Here is a 19,696-nt window from a genome sequence, read left to right on the forward strand (position 1 = left end):
CCTTCCAGTTCTGTTCCCTGCGATGTGTTTTTTTTTCCACTGGCCTCAAGGGCTGGCACCAAAGATACTCGCTTGCAGTTCTGTGCTTCAGCTGTGACCTCCGGAGCTGGCACCAAGGGACAGCGAGACAGTCCCCAGCTGATCACAGGGGCAGGGAACGCCTGTCCCTTGGGGGAAAAAACAAACAAAAAAAAACAAACAAAACAACACAACACAAACTCAGAAGCTCCTTAAAAAGAGAAGCTTCTTCAAATGGACTTTTATTCAAAGCCCGACACAAAGGCACCAAAAAGACGGGAATTCATTTGGCTTTCTGCTCCCTGCCACCTGGGATACTCAGAAGGGTCAGAGCTGTTGTTTCAGCCACGCACACGGACGTGGGAAATGGCCTGGCCTAAAGACATGGAAGCTGAGAGCACAGACTGTGAGACAACTGCCAGCTGCGCCCCTGCACGCCCGTGGCAGAACGGAGGGGCTGATGAAGGGCAAATTAAAACAGCACTGCCCTGAGGCTGGATGCAGGCCCAGAACATGACCGACAGCGTTGCCTCCCCTTTATTAAGGGGAAGCTTTATTCACATTGCCCTATCTGCCCCTCTCTACACAAGTGCTCCAAGAACTGAGCCGGGCTCTGTCCTGACGCAGGGACTGGCGCTTCAGCCGCCTGCTGCTGGCTGGAGGCAACAAAGCACAGCCAGGCTCATCTCTAACTGGCTTCAGTTAGACACTGCCTTGGATATTCCCTCCAACACCAGTGCTGGACGCTCACAGCCAACCCAAATGTCTCCTTCCCGGAGCCAGGTACTTCCTTCCACCCATCTGGCCGCCTTGCAGGTGCCAGGCAGATGACAAGGGCAGCCAGCCTGAGCGCGCCGCTCCCAGCGAGGTGCTGACTGGTTATCCCGTGTCCTCCTGTGTACCCACATGCTTTGTTTGAAGGCTCCTCCCGAGTCAAACCTGGCAGAGGGGACAAAAACTGCTCACAGCACCATGACGGGGTCAGGAATGCCCCAGTCACCCAGAGAGCTAACATCAGCTTTGCAGCAGCGACAAAAATGCAAAAAATCAGAGCCAAAACGACTAAACTGAAGCCAAGACTGAACTATTTCTCCTCCCTATTCTTATTCAAATGAGACAAATTCATCTGAACTGAGAAACTAGAAGGCAACAGACCAAACCCTGCACAGCTTCGCCTCAGGGTGCCGGTGGCACCAAAGAGGTGCCCTGGCTGCCAGGAGAGGCAGGGACAAACCGCCCTAGAAGACCTGGACACCTACATGCACGTCCCTTTTCTCATGTTGTGCAAGCTGCAGAGATCAATGGGTAAGCCACAAGAAGCTGAGTGATTCCTCGCTTTGAGGATGCTCAAAAAAAAAAAGGCAACCTAAAAGGCCTGGAGGAGAACACCTCCTTACAGAGGAGCCTGCTTTCAAACCCAGGTTCTTTGCTTAACAAATTAGGGCAGTTTATGCTTCTCAAACTGATAAAGATCTAAATGTCTCTGTGCTCCAGCTAGAGTAACCCAAAAAACACCGGGGAAGTCTTTGCAGGCACTGTCACTAAACAAAACAGAGCTCGCGCTGAAGGCTCATATAAGCACTAGGATTTTAACAGCAGCTAGAAGACAAAGCAGACAACTTCAAGCCTTTTCATCCTAGGGTTTGTTCTTCAGATCTGCTCTCTGAAGCTCGCCTTTTCCTTCCAGCGTGGCAGGGACTCACACTTCTCCCAAACTCTGGCTGTTACCACTCGTGTGACTGGAGAGCAGCTAATTAAGGTTCAACGGCTTGCTTTTTAGCTCCCTCAGAATTACGGCCAGACCCATAGCAGCGATGAATGCTATCAGAAAGCTCAGTGCCACTGCTGCAGATACCAGCACGGTGACACCTCCCCTAGCTCCTGTTCCAGGGCCCGTGAGCCGACAGCTCATATCGCAGCTCGAGGGTTAGGAAGAAACAAAGGCCTCAGCTGCTGGGGCCCAGCAGAGCAGAAAGGCTGCCCCTCACGTTCTGCTGCCCCTTCTTAGCTCAAAGAAAGGCTGAGCCGCTGCAGCGGACCAAACTCAAGAACAAGCACCAGGAAAAGTCAGGTCCAGGGAGGAGCAGCAGCAAGGGGAGCAGCTCAGAGCAGCGGCACCAGGTGAAGAGAACGCTTGTGAGAACCAGCCAGCACGAGGTAAAGCTCACCAGGACTGAAGCTGACCCTTTGCGGGCCAAATCCTTCTCCTGCATGCAGACCCTCTCCCTGCCACCAGCCAGGAGCGCTCAGCACAGCAGAGGCCAAGGGCACGGGAAGGCAGCTCCTCAGAGCCCGCCCTGGGCCCGAAGGCACCGCAAGGGCTCTCAGGGCTCTGCTCAGCCTCTGTATGTGGAAACATAAACCTCTTGCAGAAATCCCCCCGGGGGACAGCGGGTGACCCAGCTGGCCAGCCTGTCACCAGGCAACTGTGGAAACTGATGGGCCTCATCTGCAGCGCTCTGCCTGCTTCCAGATCTCTGGAGAGCCACAAAGCACCTCGCACTACAGCGCTGAAATGTCGGACATCTGCCCCTCGATAATGCACAGTAACGCGGACACTGATGGCTCTGCACCTCTCACCACCACAGGCAGGCCTGGTCAGCGCGACAGGGAGTGAGAGCTCGCAGGAGCACCCACCACGCTGCCCTGCTCTGTCCTGCAGTGCTCGTTGTCCACAGGCACGGGGCAGGGAGGGGACCTGACCGGCAGGAAGCTCAAGGAACAAGAAGCTCCTCTTTAGGTCTTCCGCTTCTCAGCTTCTTCTGAAGGACAGGTCGCTTGCTAAAGAGGGCAAAACAAGGAACTGGGCTTAAAACGAACCTTTGAAAAGAAAAAGATACGAAAGGAAACGAAAGCCATAATCAATACAGAAAACAAGTGCATCTGATCAGACGCAGACGCCAGCCTTCTGCAGGCTACATCGGAATCCCTCAGCCACGGATCTAACATTACAATTGTCAGGCTAGGAAAGTCTCTCCCAGCTGGTGCAGCACATCAGGCCAGATAAATCCCTCTGCTCCCGGCGCAGCTTGCACTCTTAGGAAGGGAAAGGTCCCCCCAGAGGCTGAGCAGCCAGCTGGAGTCTTGGTGTCTTTATGCAGGCGAGTACCATACATCGTGTTGCGCGTTCAGGGAGATGCTGAAGAACCAGCCTCTGTCCTCCACGGTCGTCAGTCACCCAACGGCACCACAACACTTCCAGGCTCCCGGACAAGATGTGCACCCAGGCCTCATTTTATGAGCTGCGTCCCTGCTTAGAGAACCGTGTTCCACCCAGCAAAGGCAGAGATCTTGCAGCACATGGCTTTCTTTCAGCGTAGGACATGGCCCAGGACCCCCAGCATCAGCTTCCAGTAGCCCAGTACACAGCCAGCCAGGACTCAGTTTGCTCTTGGATGCCCCAGGGAGGATCAGAGGCTGCACATGGCGAAGGGGAAGGTGAGGGCCTCGCTGCTTGCGGGCAGGGGGAAGGTAAGCTTCCTCTTACCTGGACCTGCTATTCATTCCAAATGAATCACCTTTTTTTTTTTCCTTAAATTATGAACAGTATGGAGAAATTGAAAGCAACCGTGTTTGGTCCAACTCCTTCCCTCCCAGCCCCTTGGCTGATGCTCTGTGGGGCTTGCTCTCACAACCGGCAGAGGCAGAAGAGGGTAGGAATAAAGACACCAAAGGCCACCAATATAGGGAACATGAGGCTGCTGTTGTCCGAGGCATAGGGGTTTGGTGTGCGTGGGCCTGACTGAACCCGGTTCTTATTTGCCTGTTTTTTAACGCTGGAGCCATCATCGTATTCATCCTCATCGTCGTCGTCCTCTTTTTTCTCCAGACCTGGGTGTGGCTGTAGCTTTGGAACATCTGTTGAACAAGACCAGAGGTTGCAGGATTAGCCCAGGAAATCACCCAAGCAGCCCCCTTCCCGACCACCACGCACACCAGGTACAGAGCACTTGGCGATCCCTGAACATTACTAAGGCAAACTGAAACACCGGTCAGAGGGATCCTGAAACTCCCCCATTCAGGAGCTAGAGGGGCTCCAACTCCAGCACAGACTTGCAGAGAGGTTGAAAGAGCAAGGACTGCTACCAGAGGAAGATCTAGATCTAGAGATCTAGATCTAAAAAAAAAAAACACTGCCTTTTCTTCGGAGCTGAGGAAGCAAAACAAAGCTCCAGGTAAGAAACACTTAACTACCAGCTAAAAGAGCTCCATAAACTACTTGTCTGCAGGGCCACTGCTGACATCTGAGGCCAGAGGGAATTCATCTGCAGCTATAACCTAAGACTGACCAGACACGTTCCCTTCTGCTCTACCCCGTACTCAGGAAGCCCTGAACCACATTCACATTATTCATTCCGACAGTGATGCAGCTTTGTGCGCTTACAGAGTAGGAAAACACTGGCACCTATCTCATTCTGCAACTGCACCCTGTGGGAACTTGCTGAAAGAGAAACAGTTTTGGCAGAGGTGGGTCAGCAAGAACTATGATCTCATGGTCTGAGAAGCAACAGGCTGCTCTCCAAGGGGAAGGAGCCCTCTCCAAGGGGAAGGAGCCTTCTGGCTCAGGAACTAAGCTCACCTTCCACTGTTCCTTGCAGGATGTACAGGGCACAGATTTTCGGATTGTCATAGTAGCCCTAGAGAAAGTGAAGAAGGAAATCAGTGAACACAAGAAGTAATGACATCACCTCTCCTCCCCCAGCACAGAGCTGCATCACATGGCTGGGGAAGAAGGGGAAAAGGAATCTCAGGGCTCTGACCAGCAAAGCGTTATTACCTTTACAAACTCAATGTGGAGCTTTCCTGTGAACGTGGAAACCTCTCCCTGGACACTCAGCTTCCCCTTTTTGATGCTCATGGGAATGATCTCATCGTGAGCTGTGCTGTGTCCAACTCTGTCAAAAATGTCCAAGTCCTTCACTACTACGTGGCCATTCAAGCGAACATCAAAAACCTTCGGGGTGGAAGAAATGACACTGTCAGAACAGATTTGGGCATGCAGCAGTTGAAAGGGGAACAGAAAAGGAAAGGTCTCTGCTTGTCTTGCACCCAGAACAAGCAAGCATTGCAACACGCACTGTACCACCACGCATGCTCCATTCCCTTGGGAAGGATTCAGAGGCCAGAAGCAGCCAGAAAAAGACACCGAAGCATTAAGGTTTCTTTCAAATACCTTGAAATTCACCTCCTAGTTTTAACGTAATTCCCATGCCCGCAGTTCAGCACTGAGGACAGACCAATTCTGCTGTTTCATTCGTGCTTTTCTTTCACAACTTCACACCTACTGGCTGAGGGCCGGCTCCTACCACCCCAGGGAGGATGCGGCACACCACACCCGAGGGAGCGGGGCCATTTCTAACGAACTGCCTGAAGCAAAGCAGGGAACAGGAAACACGTTGGTGAAGCTATTGACAGGATGCAGGGGCTGAAGGAGGTAAAATGCTGAACTGCTAACCACATCTGAATTCAAAGTGAAAGTCCTCCTCGGGGCCATAATGAGTCAAACTTCGCTCAGTACCTGGGGAATCCCAGCAGAACCACATGAAGAAGAACTCAGCCAAAGATGCCTCAGCTCTTCAGTCTAATCTGTGGTTGTTTTTTTGCATCCAATCTGTAAGCCAGCCCCACCAGTTCTGTTCCCAGAAGTACTTCTCTGGCAGGAAGGTGGCACCCTGTTTAAGAAGCAGCTGACTGAGTGGGGGAAAGCCAGACTAAAACACACACCACTTCTCTCCCAATTTATCACAGGGCTTTGAGTTATTTGTTCTGCTGCTTCTATGTCTGCACAGGAGGGATTTCAAGAGTGGGCAAGGATTATTAGCTCCAAAGAGCTATAACAAGGGTTGAATTTAACTCTGTGCTTCTACAGCCAGTTTGAACCATTACCAAGTTTTACTATATTTGTAAAATTTGTTTTGAGTATTTTATTTAACCCAGACCACTTCCCTGACTCACTGTGTTCAATACTTGCTCCAGCACAGTCATGCAGTTGCATCAGGAGCCAGCGGCCAGGAAAAAGGTAAAAAAAAAAACACTTCTCAAACACAGCACAGCCTAAACACATCATAAGACTCTACTGCAAGTCATGCAGAGTTGCCTGTGTTTGTGTGAACACTCCTTTGTAACGCAGTTTTCCAAGCCAAATGTGTATTTGTAATGCGAAAGGGAGCTCCAGGTTTCAGACCTTCCTCTTAAGATCTCTGTGGATGAAGTTGACCGTTGGTGCCTCACCTCACACCTCTCTCCATGCAAAGCAGCAGAGGCAACCCGGGCATGCAGTCTCAGCCAGGAATTTGCATCAGACAGACAGTAAAACTCAGTGGCACAGAGCTGTTGCTTACCTTCTGCTGAGACTGTGCAAAATACACTTCTGCAAACTTCAACACCAGCACATAGTCACCCTCCTCCTTGATGGGAACTTCATAGCCAAAGGTTTCCTCGTTGTAACGCTCCGTCTGATACAGAATCTGATCTTCTGCATTGGACCGCAAGATCGGCAGCTTCATGCCATAGTCGGAAGCTGGATTTAAAGCACAAAACAGCGAGAGGAACAGTTAATTGGTGAGGCACATGGAAGAGACACTTTAGTCACTCTTACGTGCTTAACTCCCACCGTGGCCTTAGCACTTGCTGCCCCAGTAAGACCTCCCTGCCGCCCTGGGTCTGACCAGGAGGAGGCACTACTGGAGCAAAAGCAGAGGTAGCCAAAATCCCAGAAACTGGGTCCTGTAGAAAAACAGGTCTGGACCTGCTGCAGTCTAAGAGAGAGCAAACTGACTCGCACCGTTTCAAAAAGAAGACTTGGTTTCACAAACAGGGCGCAGAGCCAACAGACTTGGCCCTGGACTCCTGCTTCAAAGAGGAAAAACGCCTGGAATATTTTTACAACGTTTCCAAAGTACAAACTCTGAGTGCAAAACCAAAGCAGTCACTTTAGGACTGACTGGACTCATTCATTCAGCACATCTGAAGTTAGGAGGCAACGGCATCAGGTTTTAGAGACGTGACCTCCTTCAGCGAAAACCTGGGGGGTGGCAGAAGGGAGAAAAGCATTACACAGACCTTACGAAACCCTTTCTTCTTACCACAGCCACGCAGTACGCAGCGGCTTGAAGACAGGAAAAGAATGCAGGAAAGGTACACGAGGGTTTCAAGAGCACCAGCAGCTCCACCAGCCGCTGCTCTCACAGCCGCCCAGCCGAAACAGGCACCATCTGCAGCTATCTGGAGAGTCCCCAGAAAGGGCCCAAGCAGTACAACCAAATAGGTTTTTCTTTTTTTTTTTTTTTAATGATTTCTGTTATTTTTTCAGGTATTGTCCTTTCTTGCTCGCTACATTGCCACCTCTCGAGCAGCCCTCGAAAGATCTCACCCTGACGTGGCATCCTGTTGTGTCAGGGTTACTGCCCAAACGCAAACTGGTGCATGCCCTGAGAGCTCAGGATCCACCCCCCCGCAAAGCAGGGCGCAGCGAACACCCTCTGCCCACCGGCACTCCCCTCAGCAGAAGTTGATCCCGACCAAGTTCTCCGCTGACACTTGCCACTTCCACCCCTATTTCCATGGGAACAGACACGGCACCGGCCAAGACAAAGCAGGAACCACTAACCCAGCACACGTTGCCGAAGATGGAGCCAATGCAAACGAGCAAGAGGAAATTAATACCAGTTCTTAGTCTCCTGTTTCACACACAGCTACTCAGGCGGTGCTGCACACAGCTGCTCTTTACCACTCAAACCAGGGCACAGAGACCGGAGGCTGTGATCAGCAGAAATACAGAGGGTGAGAAGCTGAACCTGTCCTCCCACCCGGACGTTTCTGGCCAGATCATAGCGATAGCAAGCTCGAGACTCCACGGAAATCAGCTCCTGTTAGAGGGAAGCCTGTGTATGGAGAGAGTCCATTAATAGCCACGGAGGTAACTGGAGAGGAAGAGTCGTCGGCCACGTAGCAGAGGTCTGTTGGCATAGCTGTGGCAGTGAGCTCGATTTCACAGCATTAGGTGTGCTCGGGGTGGCTCACCAGGCACAAGCCGTACACACTTTGTACACGTAACCCCCAACACACGTAGTTGCTCACTGGTGCTTTTTGTCCTTTAGGGCCCGGCACCCGGCTCGAGAAGCGCAGAGGCGACGCGCGGCCCCTCGTCCTCCCGGCAGCCATTCCACGCCTGCCTCCCCGGCGAGGAGCCCAGCGCACACCAGGACAATGGTGCAATAAAAAGCCACTGAGGGAAGCGCAGCCCCGAGCTCAAAGGGGTAAAGTCTCCTCCGCTGTGCCTGGCACCGCGGGCTGGAGCGGGGCTGCTGTAACAGCCCGCTGTTCAGAGGGGACAACGCGGGCTGTCCCCAAAGGAGGAGCACGTCACAGCGTGCTCAGAAAGGACCCTTTTTCCTCCTCAGCTCCACAATTACTCGTTCAGGTCCACGAGGACATTCTAGACACACACGTGAGGGGGCTGTGGAAGGAAGCTGACCTGCAGCAACCGGCACGCCTCGTGCAACTGAGGCACGGGAGAAAAAGACTCCTGAGAAGAGATGATGTTATTTAAACGTGACCTCCTCTGCGCCCGCAGGGCTGTCCGTACGGGGTGGCACCGCAGGGCACGTGGCGGCAGCCCCAGCTGCGGGGCACAGCACAACGCTCGCAGCCCCACACGGAAACGGCCGAGGCCAGGCCCAGCGCTCAGTGCAGAGCCCGGCCCCGAGCTTCAGGCTCACCTGCAACCGCCGGCAGAGCGGCTAACTTCTCAGGGCGCTAACTTGCCAGGGAACCGGCCGCGACGTGCGGCAGCAATTAGGCAAAATCCATCCGTGCTGAGCGGCCGCAGAGGGAGCGGGACGAGGCCAGCAGCGCCAGGCGGGGGGCTCGCTCTGCGGCCTCTCCTCACCGGGACACCGACGCCGTCCCACATGGCAGCCACAGCGGCCGAGCACACGCCGCCTGCCTCCACCTCTGCCCCCGCCGTGCTCCCGGCCTCCGCGCCGGGCCGGCCGCGGCCCGGGGGGGCCCAGCAGCACCCTCCTGCCGCCGGCCTCGCGCCTCGGCTGCGGGGCGTCGAGGCGAGCCCAGCCCGGCCGCACCGCGTGCTGCGAGCCGCGGGGAGCCGGCGGCAGGCTGCCGGCCTCGCCTTCCCGGGGGCACGGCGCTGCGGGGGGGCGGCCCGGCCCGGCCCGGCGGGACAGCGGTGCGGTGGGGCCGGGGCCTCCCGCGGGGGGGCACCCCGGCACCGGGACACGGCCGGCGCAGGCGGGCCCCGCACCCCCCGGTACCTCCCCGGCACCCCCCGGCGGCGCCGTCCCGGCCCCCCCCCGGCTCCCCCCCGCTCCCCCCCGGTGCCCTCACCTCGGCCCACGCGGCCCTCGAGCGGGTCCTTGCGGAAGTGGATGCCGTTCACGTCCACATGGGCATCCCCGCCGGCGTTCACGGCCCACACGACGCTGTCGGCCAGGCCGCCCGCCGCGCCCCGCACGCGCCCCGCCGCCACCAGCAGCAGCAGCAGCCCCGCCGCCAGCGGCAGCGGCGCCCCCGCGCCCCCCATCCCGGGCTCCCGGCGCCGCGCCCGCCGCCGCCCGCCCCTTCCTGCCGCCGCCAGGGGGCGCCGGGCCCCGCCGCCGCCGGGGCGGGCCGCGCCTCAGCCAATGGGAGCGCGGCGCTGTGAATATTTTAACCGCCCGCCCGCGCGGTATTGGGCGGAGGAGGGGTTCGTTTGCATATTCATGAGCTAGCGGCCAATGGGAGGAGGGGGAGGGAGAGCGGCTGTGGGGACGGCGGGAAGGGGGCGGGGCTCCTCCGCCGAGCCGGGGCACGGAGAGCCCCGCCCACCGGGTGGAGGGAGCCCCGCCCCCGTACGCTCCGCCAATCGGGGAGCTCCAGCGCGGCCGGCGCGCGGAGCAGTGTGGGATGGCGGCGGGAAGCGGGGAGCCCGGCGGGTTGCCGGGGCAACGGGCGGGGGGGGCGGCGTGAGGGGCGCCGGGCCGGGGCTCGGGGCACCCCGCGGTGCGAGCCCCGCCTGTGCCCGGCCGGCGGGGCCCTGGGAGCTCGCCGAGACACGCGGGGTTCCGCTGGGAGCTCGCCCAGCCTGCCCGCTGCCTGCGGGGCGTCCCCGGGGGCTTCTGCGGGGCCAAGCCCGGGTCCCTGTCAGGGGCTGGGGGGTCCCTGCGCATCCCCCTGCCACACGGCCGCGGCTCCTCCTTACAGAATCCCAGCATCACCTAGGCTGGAAGAGACCTCCAAGATCACCGAGTCCAACCTCTGACTAACACTAACAGGTCCTCCACCAAACCATATCGCTGAGCTCTGCATCTAGACGGCTCTTAAAGACCTCCAGGGACGGTGACTCCACCACCTCCCTGGGCAGCCCATTCCAGTGCCTCACAACCCTTTCAGTAAAGAAGTTCTTCCTAACACCCAACCTAAACCTCCCCTGGCGCAACTTTCGCCCATTCCCCCTTGCCCTGTCACCAGGCACGTGGGAGAACAGACCGACCCCCGCCTCGCTACAGCCTCCTTTAAGGTACCTATAGAGAGCGATGAGGTCGCCCCTGAGCCTCCTCTTCTCCAGGCTGAACAATCCCAGCTCCCTCAGCCGCTCCTCGTAAGCCTTGTTCTCCAGACCCCTCACCAGCTTGGTCGCCCTTCTCTGGACTCTCTCAAGCACCTCCATGTCCTTCTTGTAGTGAGGGGCCCAAAGCTGAACACAGTACTCGAGGTGCAGCCTCACCAGAGCCGAGTACAGAGGGACAGTCACTTCCCCCCGCCTGAGCACTCAGCCGTTGTAGTTACCCAGTCACTGAGCACCGCACCCTCTGTCAGAGCACCTCCCGGTACTGCCCCGGCTGAGGGTTCCCCACAACCACCAAACCACGGATAGTTTGGACGCCCGCTCATGCCCCAGATGCCCGAGGCCCCGCACCCTGTCACCAACCCGCTGAGCCACCCAGCGCCTGGTGAAGGCCACATCTGCGCCAGTAACCCACCGGTGAGGGGCTCGGGGTTCTCTTCCCACCCCCCTGGGCCAGCTCCTGACCCCACGGGGCTCCGGGGCCCGGCCGGACCCGCTCTGCCTTGCTGCCTGGAGCTATTTGGAAGCCTCCCTGGTACGGGTTTGAAGACGAGAGCAAAAGGATTATCTCTGGAATTAGATTATTTAGATTGGAGCTCTAATCTCTGACCCTGCCAGCACAAGAAAGTAGTAAAACTCCCTGGGATTACTCGGGTTTTCTTATGCAAATAAAACCAGGCTTGCAGCAAGAGCTTCTGCTGGAGGAAAAAACTGAAAGCCCGGAGATCCGCCCCGTGTGACCTGCTCACTGTATCACCGCAAAAACTGGCAGAAAGGAGCTAGGGGTCATTTGGCATAGGCTCAGCGTTCCTTGAAAGCAGCTGTGGCTCCAGGACTGCCTCTGCAATGACACAAAGGTGCCCTGTGGCCGCCCTTCCCCTAGCACCAGTCCCCATTTCTTGGGAAGACAAACACAGTTCTGCCAGGCTACAAAGGCAGGGAGAACCGATGTGAAAAGGACTGGACTTGGCTGTGATGCAGCACTTGGGGATGGGAGGATCCTGTGCCACGCAGATCAGGGCAGCCTCCAGAAATTTACGTTTTTCAATAAATTAAGACTGTGCCCAGCCATCCGCGCTGCAGGCAGAGGGTCCCACTCGGAGCAGGACCCGACCAGGAGCAGGCAGAGGCAGCCACCACCCTGTTCCTACTGACCGTCCGTCGGGCTCCTGCACAGCGCACGCGCCCCAGATTGTCGCTGGTCCCTGCGGGCACGGTCACTGTGGCACACGTGCCAGCAGCACAGCCGTCCTCTCGCTCAGCACACACACGAGCTTCTTCCTCAAGGGGCTCGGCTGTACGTAGAGCAGTCTGTGTGCAAACGCTCCCCGTGGCAGGCACAGGCCCGCACAGGTCCGACTCCCTCCCCAGGGTGAGCACAGGCAGCAGGACTCTGGACTCTGCCCGGTTTTATCACCCTGGTCTCCTGAGCGCCATACAGCTGCTGTACCCGTAAATATGGAGAGCTGTAAATACACATCTTCCAATTTCTTGGCTCGCGCCCACATTTCTAAGAGTGGGCCAGCTACACAAAGAGAGGCACACAGCCCGCATACACCCACTTGCAAATAAACCCTTCTGCTGCTGCACTTACAGGTACCTACCTGCGTTCCCTGCTTTTATGCGTGCACACACAGACCTTTCCCAGCGCACATGGCTGTGCAAACACAGCTACACGCACGCACAAAGAGAACCACGTTTTTCCACTGCTGGGATATCAGTCACTGCTGCAGCTGCGCTGGCTGGCACAGCAACCGGAAAGCAGAAGAGAAAATCCCTGTTTGGGACACGGATTTGTGGGCCCTGAGAATTTGAGAGGAACCCGGGAAGTGAGAGATCTGAGATGAAGGAAGCAGAAGGATATCAGTCCCTAATCTCCGAGTTGGAGAAAGAAGGCAATTGAGAGGAAATTTACACTGAGAAACCCACAGAAATGCTGATGCCCCTTGAAGCCAAGCAGAAATTAGTCCCGGTGACTTGTGACTGCGACTGCATAGAGAAAAGGGACAACTGCAAGTCCAACAGGGTAGGGGGAGGGAGTGGGAGGTTGTGAGCATCCTGGGGAAAGGGGGGGCAGGATGAGCATCCACCGTGTCTGGAACCAGCAAGTAGGGCATGGACGCTGCTGCCGTGGTCACTGCTGCAGCCAGGTGCAGCACTCTCCAGTGGGACGGAGCCGCAGTGTTACAGCGCGGAGCCCACAGCACGGCCCCTCTCCGTGTACACGCTGACAGCGGTGTTTGAAATGGTCCGGAAAGGGAGGTTTGGCTGTTGCTGCCTGCCCCCCTCCCACCCAGCCCTACTCCACGCCATTTCTCCCACTGCTCCTTACCCCAAGGCCGCAGGGCTCTCATCTGCCCCCTTGCAAACAGGGTGGGAAGGAGGGGTGGGGGCCCTCCACGCTGTCCTCACCTCCGGGCCCCTTGGCACGGGGCCAGCAGAAGGCAGGGCAGAGCCCAGCTGCAGGCCTCACGGCCGGCTTTGTTTCCTCCACGTCCTGCACCAAGGACTCGTCCCCAGACCCCAGCGCAGATGCCCCGGTATCCACCTGCCCCAGCCGCTCTCCCCCAGCCCCCCGCCTCTCACACGGACACCCAGGCTCCACGTCATTTCAGCGTGCATATTTATCGCTTTCCCCCCGCAAGACATGTATTTGAATTTTCTCTTGGTAAACATAACCACAGGAGATGCGAATATGTGCCGAGGAAGCATAAATAACCCCACACAGATAGACACACACACAGACAGCAAACACAGACACGGTTCACCAAGGGAAACCAAGAAGTGCAGAGCACGCCCTGAGGCCGCCACCAGTCCCAATGGCTTTGTTCTCATCCACCAAGCCAAGAGGATTTCTCCCGCTCTCACTTTGCAGCAGCTGGTGGGAGAATAAAGCTGGGGAGGAGGAGTCTGAAGTTGCAAATATCCCATGAAAGCATCATGGCAAGTCCTGGCTCTGCGGTTTCCTGCAATCATCTTGAAGGAATGGTTCCAGTTGTAGGAAGTTGCAAGTCTTTCACAGTGTGAAAGGGTGGAGGGGCATGGGGACCACCGTGAGGAAGGAGCAGCAGGTCATCTTGCAACGTCCCAGTTGCAGCCAGCCGATTAACCTTCATGTGGGAACATCGGGGCTAGATGCTCCATCTAGGTCCTCTTCTGCCCTCTCTAAGGTGCTGATTCTTTAGCTGAGAATAATCTTCAGCGGGACATCATGCGAACAAACTCTGCAACCGACAAGAAAAGACAGCCCTGAAGGAAAAGACATCCAGGTCCCCACCCCAGCTCTCACCCCCTGGAGACAGCACGCAGCCAGGGTGGAACTGGGGAAACTGAGCCCGCACGGCAGGTCTGTGCCGCTCCGTGAGCGGCCCTGGAGAGCCCCCACAAAAGGGGCTCTGATCCTTGCGTTGGATACGGCGATACGGCCCCGCCAGCAGGGCACGTCATTGCTCCGACTCCTTCCCAGCCAGCGTACACACAGGCAGTCTTGTTTGTAACAGCAACCCCCTGCAACACATTGTGGCAAGCGTCGCCTCCCTTCGCCGTAATTTCAGGGAACGCTGATTTATCGCCTTGGGAGCACAGCAGTTTCTTAGTGAGCTTGCCACTTGAAGGAGACACCGGTGTTGGAAAGCACACTAGTGTTTTGGTAGGTACCGGTGCTTTTGCAGAGAAAAGTTTACTTTGATGGATTCCTTGCTTTTGAAGATACAGGTTAACGGTAAGGACACCCTGGATCTATTTCTTCACCACCCTGCAGCTTGTGGAGTCAATTACAATTGTTAAAATTGAGTGTGGATGCCATCAAGTATAAATGCGTTTTCACTCTGCACTTCAATTGCCCAGAAATTAATAACTCTGCGAAGAGGAGGGCAGTGGAAATTACCCCCTTGACTTCTCTTTTTCCATTGATGGAGCTGTCCTTTGACAACTAAAGCAGCAGCTCACAGAGAAAATGATACCGGGATAGCATTTCATGTATTTTAGCTGTCTAACATAATTTAGCTGTGGGAAACAAGGAGAGCTACTGTCAGGTAATCAGCCAGCGCATTAGAACTGCTGCAGCTACCAGATACTTTCTAGGGAGGCATTTCCAGTTTTTAGCATTTCCAAAGCCCTCAGAAACTTCAGGACTGAGACTCCTTGCCATGAAGGAGATCCAGGAATGCCTCTCAGCCAGAAAAATACATCTATTTTATTTTAATTCTGTCGTTACTGTGCTTCACCCTCATTGCAAAGGGTTACACCAGGAAAACAAGCAGCCTGCCACGCTCTCACACCTTCCAGCTCTATTATCCTCTTAGTTGTCTGATGATATCAACTGCTTCCCTTGCCAGGAATCCTGAGCTCTATTAACATCACTCCTGCTACGGCTGATGGCTAGGATAGTAGCTGAACTGCTCTTATTTTTTCCGACTCCTTCTGGCATGGAAAGTGAGAGAAGAAATGAGTTGTCTGTAGGATTTAACATGACACATCTAGATTAGATATATACAGTGCTACTGAGCACATCTGGCATGTGACCATCTCCTGGCATAAAGGTGCAGAAACAAATTCTCTATAAACCCGGATAATAAGGTGAGACAGAGGAAATGGAAGGTGCAATGCTTTTTCCAAACAAATGCAGCCTTCTCACAGCTCCTGCAATAGATTTAATGGAAAGGAAAATGCCCTGTAAAAAGAAGTCTGATGCTGCATGGGTACAGCAGAAGCTGTTTCTCTGTGGCAGGGCATCTCCCTTTCCATGCTAGAACTATGGAGACCTGACTGAAATTGAGGTGCAACAAAGATATACAAACGAACACTTCAGCTGAAGAATTGTTTTTTTCTCCACATTCTGGATACCTGGGCCCAGAGCATGCAAATCTTCCCTTCTGCTTCCACCTCTGAGCTGAAACTCTTACCCACACTAGACCGGATGGACAGGGCACATTCACCCCCTCTCACCTTCAAAATCAACACGCCCATCGCCATTCAGATCCACGTCCCGGATGATCTCTTCGATATCCCGATGACCCACCTGCTGCCCTAGAAGCTTCTTCATGGCTTCTCGCAGCTCACTGGTGCTGATCTCCCCATCGCCATTGGTGTCAAACTGCAAGTACATGAAAAATACCAGCAGGGGATATACAGTTAATGGAAACGGATCTTGCTCTGGGTTGGACTTTGTACTGTCCTGCTCCTGAGTGCCCTATTTTTTCTGCATTCCTTTGTGTCCCTCCTTTTCCTCTTTCAGTTTCCTTTTGGTCTGTATCCAGCCTGTCTTTTCTCCTCAGAAACCCCTCATTACTGCTGTGACTGCATCAGTTTCCTCTTCCTTGCCTCAAGGGCTCCCTTATCTTAGTGACTTTCTCTGTTCCTCCCTTGTTTCATGCCTGGCTTGACTCTTTCTCAGTCTTCCACTGTGCTGCTCTCTCCTCCTCTTCTCTTCCCCAGTGAGTCTTCTCTCTTTCCTGTCTCCTGTTGCTCACCTCTCTGAGGGGCACACGGTAGGGAGCACTCACCTCTCGGAAGGCATCACGGAGCTCTTTTACACCAATCATGTCTGCAGTTTCTGCCAGCAGCTTTGGTCCCATCAGCTCAACAAAATCTTCAAAATCCACATGGCCACCCACTTGGGATAAGACGAAAGATTGCGTGTAAGAACTCCATACATTAGCCAAGCCCAGTGCTCACTTTGCACTTCTGTGTGCCCCGGAGGGCTTGGTTCTCCAGTAAGCAAAGCACAGAAGGTGCAGGAGAGTGGAAGGAAAAGCAGAGGTAGTTTTACACTGTCTTTTGTATTATTTTCTGGACTGTGGGATATGCAGAATGAGCCCAAGCTACTCCATCCTATGTTGCCATGGACATCCTTATGGCATCATGTCCTGAGTATTGGAGGTTTGGACCCACTAGAGCTTATAGCAACCCTCTGCTGCACCTGTGCCAAAGGAAATGGCAAGGGCACTGCATGATGTTCCTGCATGGCTTGGGCAGTGCCCTGCAGCGGTGGTGGAGTCTTGGTTCATTAGCAGTGGCTAATGTATGTCCAACTGTTTAATTTTCATGTTTATCTTTTTTCCTGTTTGTCCCCCATCTGACAGCTGGCAATAACACTCTCAAATTCCTAACTCCTTGTGTGCCGTGGTTATCAGCTGTTTTTATGCGTGAGCGGTTGTGTATGTCACAACTACTTCCATTTCCTTGTCCAGGTAACTCATCTTTCCTACGTCAGCCTATGTCAGGAACAACATGCACTGAGTACCCCTTCTCCCACCTGGCTGAGGGCTAATATCCCGCACTGCCACAGACAAGTCGTGACAAAAAATGATGGTGAAAGACAAGAGACACAAACACAGTGACTCCACCAGCTGCCCCCCACCCGACGCTGCCAGCACAACTCGCTTGCAGCCCATCCGCAGGGGCACAGCAGATCCACAGACACCCACAGCAGTGAGCAGCCCATCCACCACCCACTCTGACCAAAACATCTCCCTCTTCCAGTCGTCGCCTTCAGTCTGACATCATCTGACACCAACCTCAGCACGATGACATCCACGACCTGAACACCAATGTCTACCTGCCCACATCGAGGGCAGCTTTACACCTGACAGCATAAGCACGGAGGACAACTCTTCCACATGCTGCTCCCATACAGCACAGTCCACACAGTCCATTCATCTGATAAGCAAGAAAAAAAGGCACCGACTGCTAGGGGCTACAAATGAACAGAGGGATGGGAGGGAGCAAAAATGACAACCAGAAATGAGAGGGAAAGGAGAAAACACCAGGTAACAGAGACAGCAGGAAACAAACGGCCCAAAGCAGCAATGCGGGGCACGGCAGCCACAGAGAGGTTCAGCAAGGTGGATGTTACTCACGGTTCATGTTGATCTGCTGGGAGAGTTCTATTAGCTCCATCTCAGTAGGCATGTAGCCCATGGTTCGCATGCAGTTCCCCAGGTCCCTGCAGTTAATAAACCCATCCTTGTCTTTATCAAACTCCTTAAAGGCTTCTCTTAATTCTGCGGGAATGGATCCAAAAAGAACAATATTGTCAGAGACAGCTTGATACACCTTTTCCAAGAAACCTCCCCAGAGCCAGCAGCACTTTATGAGGCCAGCCTCTAAGATACTGCATATTTTCCCAGCAGATCTCGCTGTGAAGAAGCAACGACTGGAGCAGTGTCAGGCTCTTCTATCAGCAGCACTGCTGACCCATTCCTTACAGGAAAGCGTGCTTTGACTACAGAGGCTTTGAAGTACCACAAACTGATTTTTCCTAAACTGCACTCCTTAAAGACACTGGAAGCAGTAAGTTTTCCCAACTTTTATCCCTACACAATATTCTATAGCCCTCACTGTAGGGATTAGCAGGTAAAACAGCTTCCCTGGAGCCATACATTCATATCACCCTTTCACAACACTTTCCATGGGAGCTGGGGTGTACAGCAGTTCTCTGACAGCCAATACGCCGTTACCTCACTTATCCTCCCACCTTGAAGAAGCTGCATTAGATGCAAATTCCTCCACAGTCAGCACTCTTGCAGTTTTACATGTTATTTCTTTTGCTTGGGCTGCCAGGAATTATTCCAGTAATCATCTCCCTTGATTTGCCACAAATTATTTTACCACCCCTTGGGGGCCAACCTGGAATGACCAGCCTGGACAGGGAGAAAGGTGACACAGAAGGAGCGACAAGTTTTACCTTCGATTTCTTCTGGACGCAGTTCTCTATCCTGCAAAAAGAGAACACACTATGTTAAAGTCATTGGCTTGACACAGACGGTTTCAGAACAGCACTTTTGGGTGCAAACAGTTCTGGGACAAGCCAGAAAGTGAGAGAAGAAACAAGAAGGTGATGACATGTTTAATACCATTTACCTAGCAAGGCTTCCCCAGCTCTCCTCCCCACCAGGGCGGGTTTCAGCCTGCACACTTCCCTGTGGAAGCCCCTCTCCTTGTCTGCTGGACGGGGGGATGACACGCTCCCCCAGAACAGAAGAAACCTGGGCGAGCACACGCCCTGCGTGTGGCCTCCCCACCTGGTGGTGCCCTGAGCACCTCACAGGGCTCCTGCGTCGTTCCCCAGCACCGAGTCCTGGAGCAGAGACCGGCGCTGCAGCAGCTGCTCTAGAGCTGTGACTGTGCATCCTACCGGAGCTCCTGCTGGAACGGCCAGATCAAACCAGCTGGAAGCTGCCCCTGTAGCCAGGAGGTCTGTAACATCATCTGCCTGGGTCCCTGCTTGATTCCTGTCCTGCTGGCAGGACAGGGACAGCCAGGAGCTCTCTTACAGCCAATGTCCCGGTGCCATCTCCTAGAGTCCCCCCAGGAAGGGAGGCACTTCCCCCTTCCCCTCAGCCTCAACTCCCCATACAAGCATTTTGAAACCAGGCATGTAGGCAGACACACAACATATACATCGTCAAGGTCATCTACAAACAAAACAGGACGAGGATTCACCATGTTCAGGAAACACTGCAACTTCAAACATCCAATTTCGATTTCTTGGAAGAAGGGGGAGGATATGAAAGAGCATAGGAAAATTCCACCACTGCACCAAGAAGAAGAGATGAGCATGGAAATGCACTGCTTTCTGGTTTAAACGCCCTTTCTAATTCCTCTCATGGCTCCCAGGCAAATCCAAAACAGCTGAGAATTTGGAAACACAGAAACGGCATCTCTTTTGTCGGCTGACTCTCGGCTTTTCCCCTCAACCGTGGGGAGTTTCTCCTTGCCTTCCAGGTGTCCTGCTGCCTCCCCACACGTCCCTGGAGCCAGTGTCCTTGACGGGTTTGAGAAGGATGATCCTTTGCTATTTAACCACGGGCTCCTCTGGAAACTAATGGCGGCTGCTCAGAGCGCACAGCAAACTAGGACACACGCTGCTTTACGTCTGTGCAGAAGTGGGCTGTGCCAGAGAAGTGACCGGCTTGCCACTCGTAACCTTCCCAGAGGCATCTCTGTGCTGGATGGAGTTGTCAGAGCGCGCTGGCTCCGCGGCTTCATCCCTCACAGACCTGGTATTTTCAAACATGTCATCCCATTTGTTCTGCTTTCATCAGCGCCAAGAAATAAAACAGTTCCCCCCGTTGGGCCGGGCGCAGGAGGCCTTACTGCCCTCCCGCCTTA

At 54.6% G+C, this 19,696-nt stretch overlaps 2 protein-coding genes across 13 annotated transcripts in view; both read right to left on the minus strand.

Moving 5' to 3' along the window:
• Positions 1-214: 214 nt before the first annotated feature.
• On the minus strand, positions 215-9,592 carry MLEC (malectin). Its single transcript, XM_066978643.1, has 5 exons — positions 9,364-9,592; positions 6,360-6,538; positions 4,796-4,972; positions 4,598-4,655; positions 215-3,876 (listed from the first exon to the last, which is right to left on the minus strand). The coding sequence occupies exons 1-5, from the start codon at positions 9,557-9,559 to the stop codon at positions 3,647-3,649; spliced, it is 840 nt and encodes a 279-aa protein (XP_066834744.1). The 5' UTR covers positions 9,560-9,592; the 3' UTR covers positions 215-3,646.
• Positions 9,593-13,170: 3,578 nt separating this feature from the next.
• Positions 13,171-19,696, minus strand: part of CABP1 (calcium binding protein 1) — a 53,765-nt gene continuing 47,239 nt past the window's right edge. For 8 of the 12 annotated variants that reach the window (XM_066978640.1, XM_066978639.1, XM_066978638.1 and 5 more), the window contains 5 exons: positions 18,270-18,300; positions 17,443-17,586; positions 16,087-16,196; positions 15,530-15,677; positions 13,175-13,806 (listed from right to left, as the gene is read on the minus strand). In XM_066978640.1, the coding sequence (XP_066834741.1) occupies positions 13,781-13,806; positions 15,530-15,677; positions 16,087-16,196; positions 17,443-17,586; positions 18,270-18,300 (459 nt within the window). In that variant the 3' untranslated portion in view covers positions 13,175-13,780. Of the gene's footprint in view, positions 13,807-15,529; positions 15,678-16,086; positions 16,197-17,442; positions 17,587-18,269; positions 18,301-19,027; positions 19,411-19,696 lie in introns of those variants that run through there. The other 4 variants (XM_066978633.1, XM_048063759.2, XM_066978631.1 and 1 more) reach the window with 4 other exon arrangements.

The sequence above is a fragment of the Anser cygnoides genome, chromosome 17, assembly GCF_040182565.1.
Source record: "Anser cygnoides isolate HZ-2024a breed goose chromosome 17, Taihu_goose_T2T_genome, whole genome shotgun sequence".
Taxonomy (NCBI): Eukaryota; Metazoa; Chordata; class Aves; order Anseriformes; family Anatidae; genus Anser; species Anser cygnoides.

Bases quoted from the DNA above. Each gene is read 5' to 3' on its own strand.
- MLEC (XM_066978643.1), bottom strand. From the start codon at position 9,559: ATGGGGGGCGCGGGGGCGCCGCTGCCGCTGGCGGCGGGGCTGCTGCTG. The intron at 6,539-9,363 runs GTGAGGGCACCG...CTTTAAATCCAG, and splicing joins CGAGGGCCGCGTGGGCCGAG to CTTCCGACTATGGCATGAAG. The intron at 3,877-4,597 runs GTGAGCTTAGTT...CTTGTTCAACAG, and splicing joins CCTGCAAGGAACAGTGGAAG to ATGTTCCAAAGCTACAGCCA.